General features: G+C 36.9%; 4 protein-coding genes across 7 annotated transcripts; 3 read left to right on the top strand and 1 right to left on the bottom strand.

Moving 5' to 3' along the window:
- The first annotated feature begins 1,274 nt into the window (after positions 1–1,274).
- LOC116203807 (citrate synthase, glyoxysomal) lies at positions 1,275–6,038 on the top strand. The gene is made up of 13 exons (XM_031535743.1): positions 1,275–1,648; positions 1,822–2,002; positions 2,372–2,457; positions 2,737–2,841; positions 3,027–3,089; positions 3,222–3,331; positions 3,590–3,709; positions 3,798–3,873; positions 4,058–4,131; positions 4,206–4,326; positions 4,630–4,727; positions 4,816–4,939; positions 5,668–6,038. The coding sequence occupies exons 1-13, from the start codon at positions 1,394–1,396 to the stop codon at positions 5,797–5,799; spliced, it is 1,545 nt and encodes a 514-aa protein (XP_031391603.1). The 5' UTR covers positions 1,275–1,393; the 3' UTR covers positions 5,800–6,038.
- Positions 6,039–6,743: 705 nt separating this feature from the next.
- Positions 6,744–8,991, top strand: LOC116203808 (V-type proton ATPase subunit D). Of its 2 annotated transcripts, XM_031535745.1 has the most exons (3): positions 6,744–6,909; positions 7,665–7,746; positions 7,893–8,991. In XM_031535745.1, exon 3 carries the CDS (start codon positions 7,904–7,906, stop codon positions 8,687–8,689), a length of 786 nt encoding a protein of 261 aa, XP_031391605.1. In that variant the 5' UTR covers positions 6,744–6,909; positions 7,665–7,746; positions 7,893–7,903; the 3' UTR covers positions 8,690–8,991. The 2 variants fall into 2 exon arrangements, with proteins under 2 accessions (XP_031391605.1, XP_031391604.1); XM_031535744.1 differs by lacking the exon at positions 7,665–7,746 and having other exon boundaries at positions 6,748–6,909.
- Positions 8,992–12,440: 3,449 nt separating this feature from the next.
- On the top strand, positions 12,441–14,786 carry LOC116203683 (V-type proton ATPase subunit D-like). 2 transcript variants are annotated; one of them, XM_031535546.1, is made up of 2 exons: positions 12,441–12,631; positions 13,686–14,786. In XM_031535546.1, the coding sequence occupies exon 2, from the start codon at positions 13,697–13,699 to the stop codon at positions 14,480–14,482; it is 786 nt and encodes a 261-aa protein (XP_031391406.1). In that variant the 5' UTR covers positions 12,441–12,631; positions 13,686–13,696; the 3' UTR covers positions 14,483–14,786. The 2 variants fall into 2 exon arrangements, with proteins under 2 accessions (XP_031391406.1, XP_031391407.1); XM_031535547.1 differs by lacking the exon at positions 12,441–12,631 and adding an exon at positions 12,632–12,758.
- Positions 14,787–14,972: 186 nt separating this feature from the next.
- Positions 14,973–21,535, bottom strand: LOC116203681 (probable LRR receptor-like serine/threonine-protein kinase At1g07650). Of its 2 annotated transcripts, none has more exons than XM_031535545.1 (24): positions 21,271–21,535; positions 21,015–21,180; positions 20,347–20,418; positions 20,167–20,235; positions 19,994–20,065; positions 19,826–19,897; positions 19,671–19,742; positions 19,500–19,571; positions 19,348–19,419; positions 19,181–19,252; positions 19,023–19,094; positions 18,828–18,899; positions 18,670–18,735; positions 18,488–18,553; positions 18,364–18,402; positions 18,195–18,253; positions 17,636–18,018; positions 17,350–17,545; positions 17,113–17,259; positions 16,906–17,024; positions 16,537–16,747; positions 16,192–16,426; positions 15,806–15,956; positions 14,973–15,553 (listed from the first exon to the last, which is right to left on the bottom strand). In XM_031535545.1, exons 1-24 carry the CDS (start codon positions 21,398–21,400, stop codon positions 15,179–15,181), a joined length of 3,060 nt encoding a protein of 1,019 aa, XP_031391405.1. In that variant the 5' UTR covers positions 21,401–21,535; the 3' UTR covers positions 14,973–15,178. The 2 variants fall into 2 exon arrangements, with proteins under 2 accessions (XP_031391405.1, XP_031391404.1); XM_031535544.1 differs by having other exon boundaries at positions 16,192–16,432; positions 21,271–21,533.
- Between the last annotated feature and the right edge of the window lie 6,073 nt (positions 21,536–27,608).

Consider the following 27,608-nt stretch of genomic DNA (forward strand, 5'->3'; position numbering starts at 1 on the left):
GATTTGGTAGATACTTGAATTTCTCTTTAACCATTGGATCAAACTTTCACTTTTTGTTTCCATTAGATCAAACTTTCACTTTTTGTTTATATAATAATATTAGATAGATATAATCAACGTGGATTGGTTCAAACGGTTCGTCGTCTCTTTCGTTTAAGTAAGGTCTCTTATTTGAGTCCTTATAAATATAGAAAATTTACGTTGAAAATTTTTTTTCCTTTAATGGGCCGTCTCAGCTTGACTTAGTATGGGTCTAATTAAATTTTCGGATATCAAAATTCACACCGAAAAATTAATATTAGATACATATAAAGAGTAAAATGAAAAGAACACAAATAAGACTTACATGACTACCATACATTCTAAGAAGTCAAATATAAGTTTAAAAGAATTTGAAAGCTTGTCATTTTTTAAATAATTTTTTGCAAATTTTTACATATTATTTAGTATAAAAAAATGAGAATTTACCATTTTTGTTTATAATTATTTCATTTTTAAGATTTTTTGGGGCACCATGTATGCTCAGTTACTCCCGAAAATGATGATTATTCAATCATATATATAGATAAGCGTTTTGATACAAAATAAAATGGATATCAATAAATTTTTTTATTCTATATATGATCAATATAATGAAAAGCTCTTCTATATAAAATCATTTTATATTTAACTACTAATGAATTACAATTATATTTTTGACCATAAGTATCTATATTCAATGAGCGTTTTAACGCTCAGTAATAATTCAAATTATATCTTGAAATTAGCGTACATATATTCTATATTAATTTATTGTCATTTTTTTACAATATAAGTGACATCATTAAAAAAATTAAAAGAAAAACTTACAAGATAAAAAAATTACCATCTTAAAATTTTATATCCGTACAAAGCACGAATCATTTACACTAGTATATATCATAATGCTATGTCAATTTTACCTCACATTTTGCAAAGTGAAATCACATTGATATTACTATATTTTAACTTCACTTCTTTCGTATAATTTAAAATAATAAAAAACCATTAAAAGAGAGAATAGTATAATGGTAAATGTCTTGTCTGGTAATTAAGAAGTTTCAGGTTTAATATCTATTGGGACTACATGTGTCCTTTTATAAGATATTTTTTATTTTTATTTCATTATATTAGATCTGTGAGCATTCATTGTAACCAAAAAAATAATCAAAAATCTATAAAAAAAATTAAAATAATCAAGTATAAATTGAATAAATACAAATCCGTCACCCTACGTATCTTCTTCTCTTTACTCTCCCCTCTCCCTCTCCCTCTCTCTGCCCACAGAATTTTCTGCAATTCTGCTCTCTCTCTCTCTCTCTCTCTCTCTCTCTGCCCACCGAATTTTCTGCAATTCTGCTTTCTTGAATCAGCCATGTCGGGCGCCGATTTCTCGCTCACGGCTAGGGGCCGGCTCGCCGTTCTGTCGGCGCATTTAGCTGCCGCAATCGATCGCCGGGAGCTCGAGGCTGCGCCGCTCATCGAGGCCAGCTGCACCTTAGCTCAGAACAGTGTCTCCCCTCCCGGTAACCTCAAGGGGACTCTCACCGTCGTTGACGAGCGCACTGGGAGGACGTACCAGGTTGCTGTCTCCGAGGAAGGCACTGTTAAGGCAACCGATTTGAAGAAGGTATGCGAACCTATCGGTTCTTACATGTCTATGTTGATCAGTTAGGCGGAAGTTTATTAGGAAGTACGGGTACGTTGTCGCTAGGCAATTTCAATTTTCCATCGATATATCGCTGAGTGCATTTGCTATGTGATCATGTTGTGCATCGATGTCGAGTTACTTGGGATTTGCAGATTACTTCTGGAAAGAATGACAAGGGTATCAAGCTTTACGACCCGGGATATCTGAACACTGCTCCTGTTCGATCTTCTATTTGTTACATTGATGGGGATGCAGGAATACTTAGATATAGAGGCTACCCAATTGAAGAATTGGCTGAAAGCAGCTCCTTTGTGGAAGTGGCTTACCTTTTGAGTGAGTGTTCTGTTGCACTTTGAATGATTATAACGGGTTGTAGTCAACAGTCTCGAATTTGAAATGATATATCCGTTTGTAGATCATCAGGGAACTTGTTTCCCCGGGTTTCTTTATTTAATTTTTTTCGATCCCATAGAGCAACAATGTAGAAGTTCTTGGAATGGCAGTGCAAAAGAATTATTTTGAGTTTTTTTCTCTTTCTAAATCTCCGTATTGATTAATGATCTTCTATTTATCTTAATTTTTAACTGCTCAAATGTTGTTCTTCCGCTATCCCTTTTTAGCATTCTTTTGATTGTTGAATATTGAAAATTGTCTATGCTTTGATGATAGATCTTTAAAAGTTAATTTGTTTTCTATGTCCAGTGTATGGGAATTTGCCTTCACAAAGTCAATTAGCAGACTGGGAGTTTGCCATTTCTCAGCATTCAGCAGTTCCACAGGGAATTGTGGTATGTCTGTTTTGTTTCTCTATCTTTTTTCTTAAAGCTGATCCAAGACGGATTGTGAAATCACTTTGTTTTTGGCATATTATGTAGGTAGTCCTTCATATCTAGTTTATTTCTGCTTGCATACTTTGCCTCCCCTCTCTGACTTCATAATAAGCATACGAAAAGAGTACATGTTAATTTAAGTTCATCGCTTGCCTAGATGAAATGCCAGAGTTTACATCTTACTGAAACAGTTCTAGATCTGACAAAGTTCTGTTTTTATGATATCTGTTCTTGTAGGATATAATCCATGCAATGCCTCATGACGCACACCCAATGGGTGTCCTTGTTAGTGCCATGAGCGCTCTATCTGTTTTTCACCCTGATGCCAATCCTGCTCTCAGAGTAAGTTGATCTATGTCTTCGTGTGAAATGTCGATTTGTGATCATGATGTTTTTGCTACCTTTTTTGCATGGATACCATACAGAATTATTTACTGATCTTTATTTGGATGACTAATACATATTTATATATATGTAGAAATTTTATATCTTTCTGAAAGTATCTGATGATATACATATTTTTATAGGGCCAAGATATTTACAAATCGAAACAAGTGAGAGATAAACAAATAGCAAGGATTCTTGGGAAGGTGTGTTCTCTAGATTTTCTTGCTTAGCTTCTCGGGCCTTGGCTATTTCTTAATTATATTCTTTCTTCTGAGCATCATTCAATAAATTTCAACCTGCATTTATCTCTGAGATCATAATATGCTTTATTGCAGGTACCAACCATTGCAGCTGCTGCTTATTTAAGACTGGCAGGAAGGCCACCTGTTCTCCCTTCAAACAGTCTCTCTTACGCAGAGAACTTCCTGTACATGCTGGATTCATTGTAAGTCACTATTAAGTACCTTTCATCTTTCAAGTTGCAATGAGTCTATGATTATGAAGAGCAGAGCAACATCAAGGGCAATCGCTGGGAATTATCATGAATAATTTTTTGACAAAAGTTATGACACTTTTTCTTGTTATTGACACTATCCCATTGCAAAAGTGATTACATAAACTATCAACTAACAACACTTCTCATGTGAAGCTTTTGTAGTATAAGATGTTTTTTTCGACTCACTCAGTTATTAAATGATCTCAGAGGCAACCGGTCTTACAAACCCAATCCTCGGCTGGCTCGGGTGCTGGATGTTCTCTTTATTTTGCATGCTGAACATGAAATGAATTGTTCCACTGCTGCTGCAAGGCATCTTGCGTCAAGGTAAGTTCGTACCTAATACCTATCCTCTTCAGCGAAGGTATATGATTGGGTGACAATGAGAATGATATCTTTTGCTGCTGTTCTTCAGTGGTGTTGACGTATATACCGCACTTGCTGGAGCAGTCGGAGCTTTGTATGGACCTCTTCATGGGGGAGCAAATGAGGTACTTATCTTTCTTCCCCTACCCAGTGTCTCAAGCTAGAAAAATTGACAGTCTAGACAAGCTTTAAATGTAGCACCTTGTGGGGCAATATGGTGCTTCTCATGACAATTTTTTTGCCCTTCTGCCTTTTCTCCCTAAATATGAATATGCGACACCGATCTATCATTATTGTTGATAATTGTAGGCTGTCCTTAAGATGCTGAATGAAATCGGGAGTGTGGACAAGATTCCTGAGTTCATCGAGGGTGTCAAAAACAGGTGAGTTCCCAGGCCGGAGCTCAAAGTTCCCGAGGCTTTCCTTAAGACTTTGTTGACATGTATTACTTTCATAGGAAGCAGAAAATGTCAGGCTTCGGCCACCGTGTTTACAAGAACTATGATCCCAGAGCAAAGGTTATTAGGAAACTGGCTGAGGAAGTATTTTCAATTGTGGGCAGAGATCCTCTTATTGAGGTAATCTAACTTTTTACTTTTCTTAGGGGTAATAATGATATAAGACTCTGCTCTCCAATGTTGTTTTGTTGTCTGAATTTTGTCCTGTGGTGGAATGTTAGACGACACAGTCCATTCCTCGTTACCAGTACCATTACTTAAGAATTCTCAATTTAATGATTTCATGGATTAGTTTCCTAACTATAAAGAACATAAACCACCAGTTTTGTGTAGGAAATGGGGGTGACATAGTGACATTTGAGGTATCTCTGATGATAACCATGGTTGAAGTTTAATGCTTTCCTTCTCACATTTTTCCTACAGGTAGCTGTTGCTTTGGAGAAAGGTGCGCTTGCTGATGAATATTTCGTCAAGAGGAAACTGTATCCGAATGTAGATTTTTACTCTGGACTAATCTACAGGTACGGAAATTATATCAAATGCTGGAAACATGATCTATTTTTTTTCTTTTACTAACCTAAACATAAAATGGTAAACTATTCAATGCAGGGCAATGGGTTTCCCAACTGAGTTCTTCCCAGTTTTGTTTGCCATCCCTCGCATGGCTGGGTACTTAGCCCACTGGCGGGAGTCCCTGGATGATCCCGATACAAAGATCATGAGACCACAACAGGTCAGTTTCTTCTGCACAAACTTCCCTCTGGGTTGTTCTAGTTATCAGTTTTGCCTCAAATGTATATTCTCATAGAATTGATAGTAAGACATTTACCCCCAAAAAATTGAATTGGTGACACGGTCCATAATTTTCTTCTATATTCTCAAATCTCGCACGGCTGCCACTTCGACAAATACAAGTATCATCTTTCTCGTAAAACCATGAAAACAAACTTCAAATAAGATCCTAAGGCTATTCCCAGGCTTCCCACAGTTTAGCAACCCATTCAGCCAATGATTGAAGTAACTATACCATTGACCTTTCCTATTGTGATATCTTTGGTCATCGAGCCAATATTCCATAAGTGGCCCATCTGGTCTGGCGGAATTGGACTGGAACGGAAAAGTAATTCCATGACATTGCCTAGGACCATTCCTTGTGGTGGAATAACATGGATAGAATATAATGTTGTAGAATTGCATTTCCCTGCCATTAAACTCTTATCAGATGAGGCATAGTTTATATTTTACCTCATTCCATTCCTTTGTCATTTCACCGCACGGAAGGGCCATAAATCATAGTACGAGAGACTAATCCATTGTGTAATGAAACGGTCAGGTTTGTTTTTGTATGTTATTGTCTATGCACATGCCCACAATTTATTTCTCGCCATTATACTCTGTTTCAATAGTATTTGATGGGATCCTCTCATAAGCAACTCTTTGGGGGCATGTTTGGCCTTTCAGGTATACACCGGGGTTTGGATGCGACACTACATGCCGCTGAAGGAGAGGATGATAACTAGTGAGGCTGACAGACTCGGACAGGTTTCCATCTCAAATGCTTCTCGACGTAGGCTCGCTGGGTCTGGTGTCTAGAGCTTGTTTCGGGTTTGATTATTAGATTGTTGAAATAAGCTTCTCTTGAAATTGGTTGGAGAAGTGAAGGTCGTCCCCGGAGGTCAATCAGCGCCAATAAAGAAAGAATGCACTGAACTGAATGTAATAGCAACAGTGTAGTGTTAATTAGAACTGGTATTCGTGGAACATAATTGAAATGTTTCTTTTGCCTTGTCTTATGTCACTCATATTATGGCCACCGTTGGCTTCTGCCAGGATGGATCGATTGTCCAACACAGTATGCCATTCCCTTACTAAGTTACAGGCTCGATAGCTGAATTGCTCGTGGCGGAGGTTTTGGTCGATGGAGAATATAGGAACGAGAGAAATTCTACATCCTTTGATGTATGCAGGAAACTTGATGGGGGAGGTAAAAGAAGCTGCTGTACGTCTCCATTGCATGGGGGGCGGGAAGGTTCCTCTCCCTCCCTTGGGTAGAATCTTGTCCAACTCGAGCCTTAGCAAACGTCATTCAACCTTGGACGGATAGTGCGACTTATAATAATCAACAGTCGTTAGAGGTTGATCCGAACTTATAATAATGGGCGTAATGCAGTGGTAACGTGCTATAATAATTTAGAGTTTTTAGACTCGATTTGTATTAATGGGATCATTTGTATTTTTTTATTTAACTTTCTGTTTTTTTTTCTGAATAAAAAAACTTATAAATAATCCACAGAAATTGGACGTCAATTGAACCGTATAGTTTACGGGATTTATGATAATTAATTTCTCGATGAGCAAGTGAGCCAAAAACATTATTTTGTTATCGATAACAAAACTAACATAAAAACCTATATGTAAATTGGAAGTATCCCATGGCTAATCACATCACGTGTTTCATCGAAAATTTTACCAAAATAAAAAATAAAAAATCACGAATTTTGACAGTGAAGCGCCGTTAAAGGATCGTCTCGTGTTGTCTGCTCTTCATGAACGTCCCTACAAAATAATTAAGCACGGACAGAGCAGAAGAGAGAGGAGAGGAAGAACCCAATTTCCGGTAGACATTCACCGATCTCTCTTTCATCCCGGCGGGAAGTTTCCGATCCGGCCAGCCTTATTCTCCGGCTCCGCCATCTGAATCCGGTATATTCCTCTCTCTGTAGCTCTGTAGCCGCCCCCCCCTCTTCCTCCTCCTCTCTGGTTCTCTCTACAGCATCCATTGCGTGTACGGAATCGCTCGGTTGAGTTCAGTATTCTGTGCTGCGCCAGTCAATTCGGTTAATTGCGTTGTGATGTTGCTTTTGATTCGCGTTTGGCACGGTCGATTAATGAACTCCTGCTAGCTTGCTCAGAATACTCTGATCAATGAGCTTTCCGGGCACGAGATTGCCTTATAAAGTTGCGAGCTACGATTGACTTGTATCGGCGAAATTCCGAATCGTAATTGCTACTGATTTTTCTGGGAGTGCTCCCTCCATCTCTGGGTATTTCCTTTCGGCTCTAATCTCCCAGTTGGTAGATTGGTCCTTGATCTCGATCATCCGGGTTTGGCGATCCAGACACGTGATTGAGATTGTGGCTCCATGCAGTTTCTTCAGTATGTTTCTTATCAAGTTAGGTCTGCGATTCAAATGTGTAGCTGCAATGAAGATATGTCCAATTCTTGATAGCCTGAGATGACGCATTTACACCACTATCATTCTTGTACATCACTTGCTTGATTTGAAAGTGGAACGAGCCACCAAATCTCGATGATTTCACCACCACGTCTTGTTGTCGGGACAGCAATCTTATGTTTCTATGAACTGTTGAGACCCTTCACTTCATAAACTTCAGGCAACTCTCTTTGTTACCTTTTCTTGTATGTAAAGAATAAAGATCGTGTTTTTTCAATACAGACCATGGGAAGAGTGAAGCGGATGGTGCTGTAATTGGCTTGAACATATGCTTGTTCTTGTTCTATGTCTTACTGACCTTCATGTATGTTATTCCGCCAGCTTGTCATCCCAGAATCACATATAAAACTAGTGATAACATGAAGAAGATTCTTCCTTTCATTCCTTTTTTCTTCAGGATCTTGTTTAAAAGTATTTCTTTTGATCGGGTTTTGTCTTTCCGTGCCGTAGAAATCGCAAAGATGTCTGGCCAAAACCAGCGGTTGAATGTTGTTCCAACTGTTACCATGCTTGGAGTTATGAAGGCTCGCCTTGTAGGCGCTACAAGAGGCCATGCTCTGCTCAAGAAAAAGAGCGATGCTTTGACCGTACAGTTCCGACAGATCCTTAAGAAAATTGTCACTACAAAGGAATCCATGGGAGATATAATGAAGGAGTCCTCGTTTGCCCTGACCGAGGCCAAGTATGTCGCCGGTGAGAACATCAAACACACTGTCCTGGAGAATGTCCAAAATGCATCTCTCAAGGTCCGGTCAAGGCAAGAAAACGTTGCCGGTGTGAAGCTTCCTAGGTTTGAGTATTTCACTGATGGCGAGACCAAGAATGACCTCACAGGGTTGGCTCGAGGTGGTCAGCAGGTCCAACAATGTCGAGCTGCTCATGTGAAAGCTATAGAGGTCCTCGTCGAGCTTGCTTCACTTCAAACATCATTCCTGACACTTGATGAGGCAATCAAGACCACAAACCGTAGGGTTAATGCTCTAGAGAATGTTGTGAAGCCAAGGCTAGAGAACACCATTACCTACATTAAGGGTGAGTTGGATGAGCTTGAAAGAGAGGACTTCTTTCGGTTGAAGAAGATTCAGGGGTACAAGAAGAGGGAGCTTGAGAGGCAGGTCGCATGTGCCAAGCAATTCGCGGAAGATAAGTTTGCAGAGAAGGTTTCCTTGCAGAAAGGGATTTCAAAAGACTCGGCTCAGAACTTGTTGTCCTCCGCAATGGAGAAGGACGAGGATATAATCTTCTGATAAGATGTGATGTGGATTGAGATATTCTTTCTCAGGTAATCTTTGTTTGATTTGGCTCTGCAACATCTCTGTCTTGGAGGTTTCGTAATGTAATGAATAAGGGCTATTTATTTTATGTTCATATGCGGCTTCTTCTCTGATCGGACCCCCTTGCCTTTGGTCTCAAGCATCCTGACAGTGGCAACCTCTATTTATTTTTACTACTATTATTATTCTCTCACTATTCCCTTGCTTCTAGATGAGATGTTTACTGTAATTTGTCGGATCATTTCGCAGTTCATGCAATGAAAGATGGTTTCCCAGAAAGTGTCTTGCACTGCTATACTCAGGAATGTATACTATGCAGATGTTTTATCTATGGATTGGTTACTTTGATGGTTGGACTTGGACTTGTTTGGGTGGCCTGTAGAAGGCACAAGTGCAAGAGTTACCCGGTCTAGGAGATCTGTAGACGAAGTTCTGCTTGTGATTCTAAGAAACTCGATCGGGTTTACGAATAGTAATGATTTGTATACATTCAGCCTTCAGACAAAGATTATATTGAACAAACACTTATAGAATATGGGGAAAGCCTTTGTTTTCCTCTGAGAAAACACAAAATTATGGACAATTGCAAGATATTACAGTATAGAAAAGACTACCTTTTTTTACTGGGCTAAGGATCCTTCATCTACTTGTCATCCCGACCTGATTGAGCCAAATCTTATGAGATGCTTGGTCTCCGAGTCTGATCTAATTGAATCAGTACGAGGACCATCAACGGACATGCTCTGGGTTCAGCTTGGATGCATTTAGAAATGATTCCTGATTGTCCTGTACTTTGCATTCACAGCTGAAAACCCGGGATCGACAGCAAGTCCTGCTCAACAGTTTTTCCCTTGAGCATGCCCACCACCTGAGACATTGTTGGTCTCAGAGTCAAGGATGCACTGGTGCAGAGCGGGGCCTCGGAGATGCAATGGCGCACAGCGGGGCCACGTTCAGCACCACCATGGCTTCCTCGGTGTAGTAAGCCAAGCCCAAGTTCGTGTCCACCAGCTCCAACAGACCCCCTCTCTTCCAGAACAACAGCCTGTAAAATATCAGCTCAGATTTTTAATTTCTTTTATAAGCTGAAAAATAATTGTACATCGATCCTTCGAATTTCAATAATTAAGCACCCTCCAGTATATAAGAGAAGTTGAACGAGTTATGACTAGTGCGGGAAACTGGATAGGGAAGGTAAAAGAAGTTTGCCGTACGTCTCCATTGCACGGAGGCGGGAAGGTTCCTCTCCCTTGTGTGGAATCTTGTCCAACTCGAGCCTTCACAAACGTTATTCGGCGTTGGGGGAATAGTGCGAGTTTGAGTTATAATATTCAACAGTCGTTAGAGGTCGATCTAAACTTATGCAATAATCAAAAAATTAATATTTACGATTGAATTGTACCGTTATGGGATTTACGATTACTATTTTCTTGATATGCAAGTGTGCCTAGGCATTATTCTGTAATTGATAACAAAATTAACACATAAAAATATTATGTGGACAGATTTTATATGCAACTAAGAAGCTTTTTTTTTTTTTAGTGAACAACTTAGAAGCATCTTTGCTAATGAGTAATGACATCCCGAGAAATCATCAAAAAATTAATATATAAAAAATAAGCCAAATTACAAATTTGGACAGTGAAGCACCGTTAAAGGATCGTCTGGTGTCGTCTGCTCTTCATGAACGTCACTACAAAATAATTAAGGGTAAATTACATTCCCTTTCCTTGAGATATTGTTGAATGACAATCTACCCCACTCTTAAGAGAAAATGACACTCTATCTCGTTCTCAATAAAAAAAAAATCAACACTTCACTCCATTGACCAAGTTGACCTAATAAAACATATATTTTTTGTGGGGTAAATTGCACCGGTGGTCCAAAATGTTTCACGAATATTTCAAGTTGGTCCAAAATATTTTTTTTGGTAACTTATTGGTACAAAAAGTTTCAAAACCGTTTCAATGTAGTACATTCCGTCAATTGCCCCTAACGTTGTTAACATTTTGCTGACGTGGCGCGTCCTATGTGTCACTTTTGTTACATGAAACCAATCATGGTGCACCATGTCATTTAAGAGAAAATAAAATTTGAAAAAGTCCAATAAAAATACATAAAAAATACAAAAATACAAAAAAATAGTAAAAATTTAGAAATAAATAAAATATTATTTTAAAATCTTTAAAATAATTGTTTTATTATTTTTAAAAGTTTTTAAAACTTTAAATTATTTTTAATATTTTCAAAAAAATTAAAATAATTATTTTTATTTTTATTTTTCTAAATTTTTACTTTTTTCTGTATTTTATTTGAATTTTTCAAATTTTATTTTCTCTTAAATGACGTGGCGTACTATGATTGATTCCACGTAACAAAAGTGACACATAAGACGCGCTACGTCAGCAAAATGTTAACGGCGTTAGGGGCAATTGACAGAATGTACTATATCGAAACGGTTTTGAAACTTTTTGTACCAACAAGTTACAAAAAAAATATTTTAGACCAACTTGAAACATTCTTGAAATATTTTGGATCACCGGTGCAATTAACCCATTTTTTGTGTCCTCAATCTTTAATTGCTTTATCAATTTCATCCTAATTCATTTATATATGTTTAATATTGTCCTCAAGGTGTTATGGCGGTCTACGTGAATTTTCACTAAAATTATTCATGAGTAAATCTCAAATTAGGGCCTTTAAAATAATATTCTTTCTTAAAATTTTTAGGAAAATTTCAGGTTAAATTTCTCTTGAAAAATTATTATTACATTTTTTAAATTTTTGGAGGGATTTTCCCCAATCAATAGTTTTCATTTTTAAAGTCTCTGAGGGAATTTCCTTCGAAAAAATACTTTTATTTTTTAAAGTTTTTCGATAGAGACGCATGGGAAATTCGTTAGAAATTTTCAACAGAAAATTTAATTAGAAATTTTACTCGAAAGTAGCTATTGTATTTCTTTTTTCTTTTCTCTTTTGTGGTATGAGGTTATTAGCCGTTAGAATGGTCACCCACAACTTTGTTGTCATGTTTGTGAGCGTTGATGTTGAATCGCAAGTCTTTATACTAGTATTTGAGTAAGCGTTATGAATAATAAAATAATCTTTAAAATTAATAAATTAACAAAAAGAACAATAATAAAGAGTAGATATAGGGACCTTACGATGACTTTCTTGATAATGTTGTAGAGACCACTAGTTGGCAGTGATTTATGAGAGGTACGAGCGCGAAGGGGTCAAGACGAGGGCAGCTACACCCTATCCTAAATCACTAATGGTTTTAGAGAATATTATAGTCGTTAACTTTAAATATGCTCCTTAAAATTATTGTATTATTCGTTAATTTTATTTCAAAATGTTTTTATTTACGAAAATATTGTATGGCAGTATGCTTCGTCTCACGAGATCGAGATGTCAAGCATAATAGTTTGGGATATCGATCTTGAGCAGTGAGGTCTCGTCAATGACCATCATTAGCTCTCCAGACTTTTAAAAGCCTCAATTATTGTCGATTAGGTCCTTTTCTTATTTAGGAAAATATTTTATTCTTAAAAATACTACACAGTACTTGGTCTATCGAAATTTTCACCAACGGGAGCATGGTGGACAAATCGTGTTATATTGACAATAAGAATAAACAAAAAAAAGGATGAAAGCGAAAAGTGAATAAAAGTTTGGATTAAAAGAGATTTTTTTCTTATTAAATCAACGCGTTCAATGAGAATGAGATTGAATGAGATTTGAGTGTCATTTTGCAGAAGTTTTAAGGGAGGAAGTGTAATTTCCCCAATAATTAAACACAGACAGAGAAGAAAAGAATCCAATTCCGTTAGTCTGTCACCGATCTCTCTTTCAACCCGGCGGGAAGTTTCCCATCCCGACAGCCTTATTCTCCGGCTTCGCCATCTGAATCCGGTAAATTCCTCTCTCTCTCTCCCCCCTCCCCCTCCCTCTGGCTCTCTGGCTCTCTCTGCAGCATTCGTTACGTGTATGGAACCGCACTCTGATTTCGCCTGCTGATCCGACAGCGCTGCTCGATTGAGTTCAGTACTCTGTCATTTCGGTTGATTGTGTTGTGATGCTTTTAATTTGTGTTTGATGTGGCCGATCAATGAACCCCTCCTAGCTTGCTCAGAATACTCTGATCAATGAGCTCGCCGGGCACGAGATTGCCTTTTAGGGTTGCAAGCTCTGACGGAATTGTATCGGCAAAATTCTGAATCTTAGTTGCTACTGATTTTCCGGGAGTGCTCCCTCCGTCTCTGTGTATTTTCTTTCGACACTAATCTGCCAGTTGGCAGATTTGTCCTCCATCTTGATGATCTAGCTTTGGTGATCCAGACGTGTGATTGAGATCTTGGTTCCATGCTGTTTTTTCAGCGTGTTTCTTATCGACTTAGGTCTGTGATTCACCTTTCAGTCCGCATTATGAAATAAGAACGTGCAGCCGTAATGGAGATGTGTCCAATTCCCGATAGTCTGAGACGACGCATTTGCACAATTATTATATATTCCTGTGCATCACTTGATTTTAAAGTGGAACGAGCCACCAAATTTCAATGGCTACATCGCCATCTCTTGTTGATGCAACTTTTTCTTCTTTTTCTTTTTAGGTTTAAATTGATTCAGCTCACTGTTAAGGCCCTTCGATTCATATACTGCCGGCAACTCTCTTTTTTGCCTCTCTTGTATATAAAGTCCGTGTCTTTTTCAATTAAGACCATGGAAAGAGTGAAGCTTGATGGTGCTGTAATTGGCTAGAACGTATGCTTGTTCTTTGTCTTCTTTACCTCGTGTATCTTATTATGCTAACTCGCCATCCAAGTATTGCATATAAACTGGTGAAAACATGAAGGAGATTGTTCCTTTCTTTCTCTCTATGCCTTCGTGTAGAGAATGTTCGTTTCTTTCTTCAGGATCTTGTTTAAAAGTATTTCTTTTGATCGGGTTTTGTCTTTCCGTGCCGTAGAAATCGCAAAGATGTCTGGCCAAAACCAGCGGTTGAACGTGGTTCCAACTGTTACCATGCTTGGAGTTATGAAGGCTCGCCTTGTAGGCGCTACAAGAGGCCATGCTCTGCTCAAGAAAAAGAGCGATGCTTTGACCGTACAGTTCCGACAGATCCTTAAGAAAATTGTCGCTACAAAGGAATCCATGGGAGATATAATGAAGGAGTCCTCGTTTGCCCTGACCGAGGCCAAGTATGTCGCCGGTGAGAACATCAAACACACTGTCCTGGAGAATGTCCAAAATGCATCTCTCAAGGTCCGGTCACGGCAAGAAAACGTTGCCGGTGTGAAGCTTCCTAGGTTTGAGTATTTCACTGATGGCGAGACCAAGAATGACCTCACAGGGTTGGCTCGAGGTGGTCAGCAGGTCCAACACTGTCGAGCTGCTCATGTGAAAGCTATAGAGGTCCTAGTCGAGCTTGCTTCACTTCAGACATCATTCCTGACACTTGATGAGGCAATCAAGACCACAAACCGTAGGGTTAATGCTCTAGAGAATGTTGTGAAGCCAAGGCTAGAGAACACCATTACCTACATTAAGGGTGAGTTGGATGAGCTTGAAAGAGAGGACTTCTTTCGGTTGAAGAAGATTCAGGGGTACAAGAAGAGGGAGCTTGAGAGGCAGGTCGCATCTGCCAAGCAATTCGCGGAAGATAAGTTTGCAGAGAAGGTTTCCTTGCAGAAAGGGATTTCAAAAGACTCGGCTCAGAACTTGTTGTCCTCCGCAATGGAGAAGGACGAGGATATAATCTTCTGATAAGATGTGATGTGGATTGAGATATTCTTTCTCAGGTAATCTTGTTTGATTTGGCTCTGCAACATCTGAGTCTTGGAGGTTTCGTAATGTAATGAATAAGGGCTATTATTTTATGTTCATATGCGGCTTCTTCTCTGATCGGACCCCTTGCCTTAGTTCTCAAGCATATAGACAGTGGCAGACCTCTATTTATTATTATTACTATTATTATTATCTCACTATTCTCTTGCTTCTAGATGAGACGTGTACTGTAATTTGCCGGATCATTTCGCAGTTTATACAATGAAAGATGGTTTTCCAGAAAGTGTCTTGCTCTGCTACATGTAGGAATTACGCTTGTTCTAGATTTCTCTCAGCAGAAGCTATGAAACACAGCAGATGATTTTTCTGTGGATTGGTTATTTTTTATCAGACTTGTTCCGGTGGCCTGTACAAGGAACAAGTTGAAGAATTACCAGGTCTAGGAGGGATATAGATGAATTTCTGCTTGTGATTCTAAGTAACTCGATCAGGTTATAAATAGTAGTGAATTCGTATACATTTAGCCTTCAGGTAAATATTGGATTGCGCACACACTTTAGTAGAATATAGGGAGAACCTTTGTTTTCCTCAGAGAAAGCACAAAATTATTAACATTTGCAAGATATCACACTATAGAAAAGACTACCTTTTTTACTGGGTTAAGGATTCCTTCATCTACTCGTCATCCAACCTGATTGAGCCGAATCTTATGAGATGGTTGGTCTCCGAGTCCGATCTTATCGAGTCAGTACAGGGACCATCAATAGACATGCTCTGGGTTCGGCTTGGATGCTGCCAGAAATGGTTCCTGATAGCCCTGTACTTTGCATTCTCGGCCGAAAACCCGGGATCAGACAGCAAGTCCTGCACGGCAGTTTTTCCCTCGAGCATGCTCACCACCTGAGACATTGTTGGTCTCAGAGTTGGAGATGCATTTGTGCACAGCAGGGCCACGTTCAGCACCACCATGGCTTCCTCGATCGAGTACTCTGCGCCCAAGTTCGGGTCCACCAGCTGCAACAGACTCCCTCTCTCTTGCAGAACATTGGCCTGTAAAATATCAACTCAGATTATTTAATTTCTCATGTAAGCCTAAAATTAATTATAAGAAACAGAATTGAATCGTTGTATAAAACATCTTTCAGGATCAAATTGTCATATGTGGAACGCTCTTCAAAGAAATCTCATTCTCTTGATCATAGATCAGCGTTCAGCCCTCGAAAACTCGGGCTAGAGAAGAGAGAAAGAGCAAGGGGAAGTTTCTTGAAGGGGAAAGCGAAGATGATCTCAGGAAATTCTCACCCAGTCAAGCAGATAAAAACACTCTTCCTTTGGCCGGTAGTTTGTGTTACTTTTCCCGCTAACAATTTCTAGCGCAACCACCCCGAAGCTATAGACATCAGCCTTGTCAGTCAAGTATCCACGCATTGCGTACTCTGGAGCCATATATCCACTGACCAAGTACCGGCAAAAAATCGTCAGTTCCAGTTGCTGATACTCAGGGATCGGTTTTAGCTATATGGAAAGCTTGGCAGAGTTTCAGTTTTCCTCTTCTCGAGAAACAGAGATAACAAAGCAATGAGGTGATGGATTGCAATGCACAAGAATGTCTTGAATACGGCAACACAACAGCTCTTTTTAATGCATATCGTTTCTCGAGAAGAGACGTTCGTAAAGCAAGAACTTACATAGTTCCAGCAACTCTCGTGCTGATGTGAGTGTGCCCGTCTTCATTCAGCTTGGCTAGACCAAAATCAGAAATTTTGGCATTAAGATCCTTATCGAGCAAGACATTGCTCGTCTTAATATCTCTGTGCACAATTCTCAGTCTTGATTCTTCATGAAGGTAAGATAGACCATGAGCTATCCCAAGACATATGTTCAGTCTAGTGGACCAGTCCAGTCTTAATCTGCCCGTAGCGTCTTTATCTGCAAATACAGGAAAGATAGGCGAGAAATTTTGCAGTTGTTCCAGTAATGTTCGAGATTTGCAACATGTCCTGTTTTTCATATTCGAAAGAGCAATCACTTACCGAAAAGAGCCCGAGAAAGGCAATTGTTTTCCATGTATTCGTATATAAGCAGCAACTGGTTTCCCTCGACACAACACCCATATAGTTTTACGAGATTAGGATGTTGCAATCCTGAGATCATCCCTATCTCATTCACGAACTCACGGTTTCCTTGCTTTGATTTCGAGGATAGCTGCTTCACTGCAATTATTGTTCCATCTGACAGCATACCCTATGGTTGAGAAAGAGGCATCGCAATTAGTGATTTCCAGCTTCTTCTTCTTCTTTTTTTCTTCCTTTTTTCCAACCCCCCCCCCCCCACCAAAACAAAACAAAGAGAGAGCCAGGGGGTCCCAAGGAGAGCTCAGAATTGATCCCAAAAGATTTTACCTTGTAAACTGTACCGAACCCTCCCTCCCCGAGTTTGTTTGCAGGATCGAAGTTCTTGGTAGCCGCTTTGATTTGTCTCAATGTAAATAGTCCTGTCTGTAGATCAAGACCTCTGAGTTCTGCCAACAGAACAAAAGATCAACATGGCAACAGCCTGATAGAAACATATAATGACTCACTCAGCCTATGAACCCTTTTCATTGCTACCTTTATCTGCAGTTACTTTGCCTCCAAGCCAACCTTTCCTGTACATAAAACCGAGGATGAGGAAGGAAAGAACTAGAGCTGCGCTGATAGATCCTGCCACAACGGGAACAGAATTCCTTTTCCCATCGACTGACGGAGGCTTGAAATCTACACGAAAGAGGGAACTTTCTAGTGTCAAACATGACAGTGATGCAGGAATTCCAGGAATCATATATTCGAGAAGCCGTAGCCGCTTACTAGGAGATACTGATATGGCCGATATTAAAGGTCCGTAAACTCCTCTCACAGGTATGCCCGTTGTCCCTCTCCCAGCCCAGTAAAGGTGGATCTTTAACGTGTTGCTTCTGACGTTAGTTGTGAATGTCTTCACAATAGGCTTTCCAACACCACCGGCCTCATCTTCGATGTTGAAGTCCTTCAGGACCAACCTCTCCTGTATGTCATAACAAGACATAGATTATGTGCAAAATATTTTACGAACATTTATATAATTGAGAAGCTCGACTCAAGTTAGTCTTCTCACCTGTATGTAGACGTCAAATATACGCTTTCCCAGGCTACTATACGTGTTATCATCCGTGAATTTTATCTCTGCAAAATGGAGCTTGACCGTGTAATTTCCATGGAAGAGGCAGAGCCCGTAATATGTGAGTGAAATGGGTGAAACTCGAGCAGTCGTGTAAAGTCCCAAATCAGAAGTGCTGATATTTGAAAGAGCAGAAGTATTCGTTTCGATATAGACGTCTCCATCGATATTATTGTCCATGAAGTTCCCGGTGCTGCTGAAAGCCCACCCCTGACCCACATAGTACATTGAGGCTCCTCTGGGCTCAGAATCATCTTCGTATCTGTTGCGATCAATAGTTATTTCCTTTCCTCCGCAGTTAATGTATAGGTGAGATTGATCTGTAGAATTTAATGGAAAACAATTGTATCAAGTAATAAATAATAATCCACACTTTCACCTAATAAACTTAGGCTCTCAGAACAGTCATACACGGATCGTCTCAGACGATTATGTGTTGAGCTACACAAACAAGAACTTCGGAGAGGGAACAGAAAGTCTGAGTTCAAATGCTCACGTTGCTTTCTCGAGGCACTGCATGGGAAGTTCTTCTTCAAGCATGGGGGGACTCTAGTTCTGCAGCCCAAGGGAAAATCACTTTGTAATGTCCTCAAGCCGTAAGCAGCAAGAATCTCTATAAATAGCACCAAAGCATGTAGTGTAATGCGCGAGTTTTGAGATCTTACAATTTGTTCGCCGACGATGAGTAGCTCTCCACTAGGTTCCTGCCGTATTGCAGCAAGAAAGTCTCTACTATCAATTAGAATAATTCTAACGAGGAAAACTAGGCAAATGATAATACAAACTTACACGCTTCCTCGGGGGCATTCTGTAGGACTCGAGCTTTCCCAAGTGAAGTTATTGGACGATATATCCCTGATTAACAGGATGAAGCCGAAAAATATTATAATCTGAACATTTTTGGTCCAATATCGTTTTTTAGAACAAATTTTTCATGAATATGGTTTTCCTTCAAGGATTAGTTTGCGTACACGTTTTTGTTTCTCTCTAGAACCCATCGCGGTATGGTTCCCATAAGGTTGTTCCCGGTCAAGTACCTGTTGGGAAGAACTTTCAATGTATAAGCAGTAGTGGGATAAGAGTGATTTGAAGAAGCTTAGAGTCCTACTGGAGGAAATTAATGGCTTACATGAAATCTACTTTAGTTAGTCCCGAAAAGGATGTCGGAATTTCCCCGGTCAATTTGTTGAAGCTCAGGTCTCTGCATAAGTTCCGGATTAGGAAGTTAAAAGCAATAATACATTGATTCAGTGGTCATGCTTCATTTCTTATCCCGCTGATATTGATCAAACATGTCAAGGCAGGGAGGCATCACAGTACTCACAGGTTCTTGAGTTTTTCCATGTATCCGATATATTTCGGGATCTTTCCATGAATCAAGCAATTCCTAAGAATCCTGCACAGCAAAAGCCAGTTCACTTTAACAGAATGAATAATAATAGATCGAAGGGTATGAGAAGAATGGAAAAGTGGCTAACTCACAGAGCCTTCATGTGCTTCATATTACTCAATGGAGGAAATTCAGACTCGGTTCCTCTTAGATCACTGATCCTCCTGAAATCGAGAATGGAACAAACAATCGTCTTTCAATATTCTGTTACTTTTTTCGGTTACTCAAAAAAAGGAGTCTGCAGGGTACAGATACATACAGATCGCTTAAGTTCGTCAGTCTTGAAATGCTCGAAGGAATTGGCCCCTCGAGAGAGCAACCCTGCATTTGTCTACAGGTTCGAGTCAGAAATCTCTAGGCTGAAGAGACGCAAAGTGAATAGTTTAAGAGTTAAATGAGCGGGAAAGTTACAGTTTCTCGATGCGTTTCCATTTTCCAATGAATTCCGGTATCTTCCCAGAAAAGTTATTGTCACTGATTCTCCTGTTTTACATAAGAGAAAAGACATTTCAGGGACGTTCTTCAGAACAATATTCAGTCATTTTAAACATGATACGGGTTCGGTTCATGGCTATGACTTACATATCAGCCAGGTTCGTGAGCTTGGATAACTGTATTGGCAATTCCCCGGTGAACATGTTAGATGACAAGATGCTGCCGCATAAAAACAGTAACAAACACGTAAATCAGAATCATAACAACTAGAAAAAACCAAAAGGAAAAGGAAAAGACATTACAGCTTCTGTAAGTTAACCAGTTTTCCGATTTCTGGTGGAATGGGTCCTGTAAAGCGGTTCCCTTCAATACTCCTGCAATTATATGAATTATTCATTTGTACTTCATAGGAAAAAAATAGTAATCTGGAGGAAAATGGTCATATGATACGAAAGAGAATATTCGCTTACAAATTTCGGAGACTGGTGATGTTGGTGAGCGCCCTTGGGAATCGCCCGGACAAGCGGTTCCCCATGAACGAGCTGCAATATGACAGGAAATTCAAATTGGAAGTCTTTCTGTTTATTCCCAAAGTCGAAGAAATTTATCGAATGGAATCAGCAAAGAAAAGAGAATCACTCACAGCTCCTCCAAGCGCATTGTGGCCCATTTCGAAGGGATAGAACCGGTGAGACAGTTGCGACTGAGGTCACTATTCATTCAAGAAAAAACCCGAGATATAGAAAACATCAGTGATCAATTAATACAAGTGCAGCATTGAGAAGTTGGAAGTGCATCAGTCAAATTCCAAGGCTTCACTTACAGTGTCTTGAGGTACCGAAGCCTCGAGAACTCTGGGGGTACAACACCAGATAAATTCTGTGCCATCAAAGCTCTGGACCAAGTTACCATAGAACATTAGTCAAGACACGAGCTTGCACTGAAACTGATGTTCCACCGACCATTTCTCGTACGAGAAAATTTCGTTTTATCCAATGCATGAAAATTAACTCTTATTCTTGGTCAAGACCTTTTCCCAGTCGGATTCAGTTGTCACAAGAAACTTTTCAAAGGCCTATAGTAAGCCTAGCAAGGATAACTAACTGGATGCACAATAAATTCATACCATGACTGAACAACCAAATTTATTAGCACGACAACCACTACCGAACCACAATGATCAACCTAGAAAAAACATTTCGATTATGCACAATAATAATTAAATGTATAGTTAGAAACATTCCCCATGTGGTCCCGAGCCCATTCAGTTCGGGAAAGGTTCATCAAATTATCCTTTCCATAATTGGTATCTAATTAAAGTTGATCATCTTCACACGCTATGACACAAAAAAAAAAAAAAAAAAAGCATTTGATTGTATCAAGCTAAACTGCTCTTTGCCACTCGCTTTGCTTCTTTGTCGCGAAGGACTCATTGAAAATCGAAGATAAGAGAAGCTCGGAAAAGAAACAGTATGAATGAGGCTATCTCACATGCTGACGACATGGCACGAGGACTTCGAGCAGTCGCAGGTGACGTTGCTCTTGAATTCTTTCGTCCCATCGAAGGCCATCCAGCTCCCCTTCCCGCTGCATGGGTCGTACCCGAAATCCCAGTCCGTCTTCCCGAGCTTCTTTGCACTGTCATTCAATGCCTTCACTGCATGGCCACCATGACGACATTAAATAATCGAGGATTAAATAACAAACCACGTACTAAACAGCTCGAAGTTCCTGTAGTAGTTCTTACCTTCGTCAGGATGGAGCTTCGCTCCCTCAGTTAATCCGAGGTTCGCGAGGAGAAACGCGGAGGAGATGGAGAAGATGAGGAGATGTGGAGTGCGAAGCTTGGGAGATGCCAAAGTATGGTAAGCTTCCATAGTTTTGAGAGCACTTCAGCTCAGACTACTCAGTCAGCAGTGACAGAGGGTATATAGAAGAGAGAAAGGCAGAGGAGGAAATGGCTTCTGCCTATTGGTGGGATAAGGATTTTTGTGTGAATTAGGAATTGATGTCATGATATGAGAGTTATTGAATATTGAACATCGAGTGGGCGCACCGTACGGATTTTTCAAACTAATAAATAGTTAGTCCGAAATGCCCATAAGACATCATTATTATGGCTGCGGTTATCATGAACTCTACGTAAAGCGCGTTCTCTCTCAAAAAATTAATCTAGAAGATTAGCTTGTGTTTGGTTTTTGAATTGAATTTCAACTTGATTTTGTGCAATGATTGTAAATATCGATAAATATATTGATTATGTATGTATATATAGTGAAAGCAAATGAGAAATTTATTATTAATAAATTAATATGTATATATAAAGCTGTGAAGTAGATGTGAAATTTATTATTAAAAAATTAATTATAAAAATTGTTAGAAAAAATATTTAAATTAGAGAAAATGATAAGGAAAAAAAGTAATGATTGTGTTGTTGAATTTGGTGAAAAATAGAGTTGAGTTGGGTTGAGTAAGTGTGTGCTTGTTTCAATTTAATTAAATAAATACTTAAAAATTAGTCACAAGTTGGTTATAAAGAGAAAATGAATAATAGAAAAAGATGAGATATAATGATCTAAACTACTTAATGATTAAGCTAAAAATCACTTAATGAAATAAGTAGAAAATTTTGACTTAATGAAATAAGTCATTTTTTGTTTTTTATGTTCTTTATCTTTTACAAAATTTTTTTCATTCTTATTCATTTCTCTCTTCCTCCTATACATTTCTTTTATTAACTAATCAAGTGTTTAACTTTTAAATACTTAATTTATCAAATACCATCTAAGATTATAATCTTAAAATCAAACAAAACGTTGTCCTTGGGGACATGGGAGAACAGAGAAGTGATAGTAGTGGTTGGTTGGTGGGAACATTTAATAGAGAAGTCTGCTCTTTTGCTAAAATCTACAAAGCAATATCAAGATGGATTTTTCTATTTTAATATTTTCTCAATAAAGTGAAGTTAATGTACAACTAATTGTCAGTATTATAACATACTAATTAATCATTTTCTGATCAGTCATAATTTATTGGACTGTTCTGGTGATATATCTGATGCAATCTGAGGTCCCGAATGTATCCCGCAGCTTGTTAGATGAACTTTTACGTGATATTATGTCTTAGCATATCGCCAATTCACCTAGATCGTCCAAAAAAGTTGCTATAGATGCATTGCATGGGATATAATAGTTGCTTGTCTACACATTCGAGAATTCCCATTCAGGTACAGTGTTACATGGTTCAAAAAGTTCTCCGACCAGTAAATGAAAATCGAGTCGATTCCATGTAAACAGCAATCTATATATTAATTTGCTGCATCATTAGACTTCAACTACTTGACTGGGTAATCGGGTCGAGAGAGATTGTCTGGCTAAAAATTTATCCTCTTGATATGCATATCAATGGGAAAATCGAAATAAAAAGAGAGAGCAATTATTTGGTGAATCACATTGGCGCGATTGGCCTTGGAATACCCCGGCAGCGATGGCTATAGGCGCAAATCCAGAGACATTAGCCGAGTCAGAGGAGGCGGTCGTGAGCACAATATATTTTTTTATTCAATAAATACTGTTTTGCTAACACATGATCGTAATTGCCAAACACATTTAGAAGTGTTTTGAATTTAAAAACAACACCAAACAGTCTCTAAACATATCCCATCTTTTAAGATCCTTGATATTACGTCTACACACATTCCCTAATCAGTAGAGAACTGCACAAGAAAACGTCGAGAGAGCATTATCTTGAACAGTCAAAGTCAATGATAGGAGGAGGACAATTTTATTTTTAATTAATGCCCACTTGTGTTTTTTTTTTTTATTAAGAAAAATATCAGAGGGAAGGAAGAGTCAAAGCAGCAGCAGTGAGAAGATGCCTTTCCATGCATTATTATGTCCATTAATTAATAACGCGGTTTCATGGCAGCCCATGAGAGTAATAGCTTTGGAATTTCACATTTCTAGTCAATTACAATTGATTTTGATTAATTATTCATCCAATATTGTCACATTTTCTTTTTGTCTTTACTGATCTTCTAGGTGGGACCTTAGCTGATAAATAAAATCAAATTGTGTTACGCACGGATCCCATCCACAATTACGAGAAACGTTGAAATTACGTGTGAACAAACACGAGCTGTAATGTAAGTGATAATAAATTTGCATCATGATCATAAACAAACTTTACATTGAATATAAAAGTTTGAAATCTATCAAAATCATTTCGTAATCTGAGTAAATCGATATGTCCAAAATAGGATTCATTTCACGCACAGAAAAAAAGCACAAGTTAATAAGTGGAATTCACTTGTGGAAAAAGAGAACTACGGCACTAATACAAAAGATGATGTGCATAGTGACGCGCACTGTGAAGAATGAAAATGATCGACAAATGGCCCTTCTAATCGCATGATTCAGTTGAAAGCAATCACTCGGTCGCACGACTACTCCATCAAAATAATTAGATAGCACTATTTCATTCCATTGAAAAGCTAAACATATGCGTCCTTATCCAGTTGAATGCTCGAGCCGAACATGTAATATGGTCAATAATTAAATTTCAGGCTTACTATAGAAAATGAATATCCCGTTTGGTTTTATAATCTGATTTTAAGATTTTAACTCTAACTTTAACTTTACTCACTATACAACAAAAATCAATTCTTCCAATTTAAAAAGATGGATCCCATATATAAACCCACTCTACCATACTCAATTTAATTTTTAATACTAAATTCTTTCAACTATTCGTTACTTTTTCAACAATTCAACAATACAACACAATCATCCCTGTCTCTTAAGTGTTCATTGCTTTTTCATACTTTTTCTCATAATTCAACAACACAATCATTACAACACAATTAAAATCAAAACTCAACTCTATTTAACTCTAAAATCAAAAGCACCAAAAATCTCTTAGAAGAAAGAAAACGCGTTCCTGTTTGAGATATTATATAAACACACACACACACATATATACACACACACTTGTTTCATACATATATATAGAGAGACATCATCCTCATGCAATGCGGACAAACGAGAGAGGGACTGATCCAGGAATTCCTTTGTCGGGGAGTCTCCTGTCCGCTGGATTAATTATTTGCTTGATTAGAATTGAGATGTGATTATTGTCCTTGGTGCTCACTCTGCAAGCTGGCAATTGTCCCCTGCCTTGCCCATATGATAGTGGGGGTTCAAAAGTAGAAAGTTCATTTCGACTAAGTGACTTTTCGATATTTTAGGGAGACTTTGACTTGTCTTTATTACTATACACTGCCTGTAAATTTCGTGCGTCGTACGTGATTGAACGTGATCCTTTTATATTTTTGTAAATTTTATTTGTATAAAATATTGTTACAAGTTGTTGAAAATTGCAATTTAAAATCGATAACGATATACACTATAAATATGTAAGACTAATGGCAATTTAATTCACAAATAAATACGGAAAAAATTAGTACACTACTACATAAGTTATAAAAGAGGCAGAAAACAAAAAAAAACTCATGTCCACCAAGTTGAAAAGAGACTATGCATAAAATATCCAAAAAGAAAAATTCAAATTTCTATGAAGTCCGTGCGTTGCATGGAATTGTTGAATTTTTTTGACATTTTTATTATATGTTATATGCATGTTTTAAAAGTTGAAAAGAGACTATGCATAAAATATCAAAAAGAAAAATTTAAATTTCTATGAAGTCCGTGCGTCGCATGACATTATTGAATTTTTTTGACATTTTTATTATATATTATATGCATGTTTTAAAATTTTATCCATCGTAATTTAAAATCAACATATGTATATATTTATATATATATATATATTACTCGATAAAGAATTTTATCTGCTTTTCCTTATGATAAAAAAGCAAAAAAAAAGAAGAAGAAGAATTCACCTTCACATGTAATGGTAGATATATATGTTTTTAGAAGTATTTTTTTTCAACGTCTACACTCTAAAAAAAAAAAGCTTGAATTGATTGAATATGAGATCATACCATATTGTTCTTAACTTGATATTAAAAGAAACACTAATATACCCAAATCTTTCATGAACTTTTTCAGGTGCTAACTCTCTCAATAAATTATATATAAAACATGTTGAAAAATCAAAGATAAAACATAAGCAAAAAAAAATACTTAATTTACAATCAAAAGAAAATATGAACGTAAGAGCAAAATGAAAATAGGACCTTTTGAAGAAATCGTTCTCCCGAACGTTGACACAGTTCTACTCACTTGCAGGGATAATGCAGGACGGCCTCTCCATTATAATGGAGGTGCGTGTTTCATTGAGGCTAGTGTTAACATGTCCTTACATAGATATATATACATAAAAGATCCAAATCAAATCTCCACAATATCTGATTAGAAAATATAAAAATATTTTGTTTTTACTCGAATCTTGTGAGAAAATATCCTTGAAAAACTTATAAAAATAATTTTATTTTAAAAAATATTATTAACAAACCGAATTCAAAAATGTGAAAAATCGGATCTTATTATAAAATATCTTTTAAAAATTATAATGCATCATTTTTAATTAAAAAATAATATAAAAATAAAAAACTAAAAAATCTAAGAAATTTCGTTTACAAACCGAGCATTGCACATAGTAGAACGTGATGTCTGTTTTCTTTTAACAATTTTATTATATATCATATGCTTAAATCTAACAATTAAAATCATAATTTACTATCAATAAGAATATATTTTATTAAGTATATAATTGTTGATAGTTTACTTTCACCAATAAAGTAAGTGATTATATATAGTTAGATCATTTGTATGAATACTCATTCATTTTTTTTTCAGGTAAGTAGATACTCATTTATATTAATTTTAATATAGATATATGTGATTAGATATTAATTTTATCTCAAATAAAATTTCAAAGTATTAAATATTATGTGGACGAAAAAATCTTCTAAAAAATTTTAAAAGTATTATATTACATCAATATCTAATAAGAAAATAACCATTCAATTCTAAAAATTCAAAAATTTAGTAAAAGCCTATATTAAAAATAGCAGCATGACTATATATTATAGGATATACATATATATATATATATATATACTTATTTTGATACTAATAATATTTATTTGGGTATTAATTTTTTATCTTAAACAAAAATTCAAGATTTTTACTACTGAAAAAATTTCAAATATTATATAGATAATAAAATATTTTAGAAATATTCTGTTATGTTAATATCTAATAAAATTATTCATTTTATTTTCAAAAATTCGTAATTTATTAAATATATTATTTTGTAATCAGCACTATTTCCTCATAAAGTTAGAAAATATCTTTTAAAATTTTCTAAAAATAGTTTTGTTAAGAATTATTTTCAAAAATATAAAAAATTTCAAAAGACGAAGAAAAACGGATCTTATCATAAAATATCTTTGAAAAAAGTCGATTTCTTTTAAATAATTAATATCAAAATAAAAAACTAAAAAAATCGAGAAAATTTCATTCTGAAATAGAACGTTCCGAGGCCAACTTGCTTTCATATATACTAGTCGTGAAACATGTGCATTGTACGGAAATAATTCCACCAATTTGAAAAATAAAAATTATAATTATTAAGAATGAAAAATAAAAATTGCTTGGAGAATCAAAAGTGAAACAAAAATAATAAAATAAAAAAACAACATTTGCATCTAGTAGTAGAAGAACTTACTTTCTCAGAATTTGTGTATAAATATAGCAATATCTTTTGAGAGAAGAAGCTCACATAACCAACCTTGAAAAAGAATATGAAAAAAGTAAAAAATTAGAGAAAAATAAAAGAATGAAAATTTTCGATAAAAATGAGAGAAAAATCAAAATATAAATTTAATCAACTCACTTGCATTTAGAGAGAAACAGTTTCGAGAGCTCGTGTCTAGTTGTAAATGTATTCTATGAAAGATGAATAGGCTCCTATTTAATATGATTTTTTTTTGTGAACAAATCTCATTTGTTTTTTGAAAAGAAAATATAATTTATATATATCAATAAATATTATCTAATCTATTTTTAAAAATAGATATATACAAAAAAATATAATTCATATATTTTTTCTTTCTACACA

Source organism: Punica granatum, chromosome 4 (genome assembly GCF_007655135.1).
Source record: "Punica granatum isolate Tunisia-2019 chromosome 4, ASM765513v2, whole genome shotgun sequence".
Taxonomy (NCBI): domain Eukaryota; kingdom Viridiplantae; phylum Streptophyta; class Magnoliopsida; order Myrtales; family Lythraceae; genus Punica; species Punica granatum.

Bases quoted from the DNA above. Each gene is read 5' to 3' on its own strand.
- LOC116203807 (XM_031535743.1), top strand. From the start codon at position 1,394: ATGTCGGGCGCCGATTTCTCGCTCACGGCTAGGGGCCGGCTCGCCGTT. The intron at 1,649-1,821 runs GTATGCGAACCT...TGGGATTTGCAG, and splicing joins AGGCAACCGATTTGAAGAAG to ATTACTTCTGGAAAGAATGA. The intron at 4,940-5,667 runs GTCAGTTTCTTC...TTGGCCTTTCAG, and splicing joins AGATCATGAGACCACAACAG to GTATACACCGGGGTTTGGAT.
- LOC116203808 (XM_031535745.1), top strand. From the start codon at position 7,904: ATGTCTGGCCAAAACCAGCGGTTGAATGTTGTTCCAACTGTTACCATG.
- LOC116203683 (XM_031535546.1), top strand. From the start codon at position 13,697: ATGTCTGGCCAAAACCAGCGGTTGAACGTGGTTCCAACTGTTACCATG.
- LOC116203681 (XM_031535544.1), bottom strand. From the start codon at position 21,400: ATGGAAGCTTACCATACTTTGGCATCTCCCAAGCTTCGCACTCCACAT. The intron at 18,254-18,363 runs GTAAGATCTCAA...CTTGGGCTGCAG, and splicing joins TCATCGTCGGCGAACAAATT to AACTAGAGTCCCCCCATGCT. The intron at 15,554-15,805 runs GTGAGAATTTCC...GATATTTTACAG, and splicing joins GTTTTTATCTGCTTGACTGG to GCCAATGTTCTGCAAGAGAG.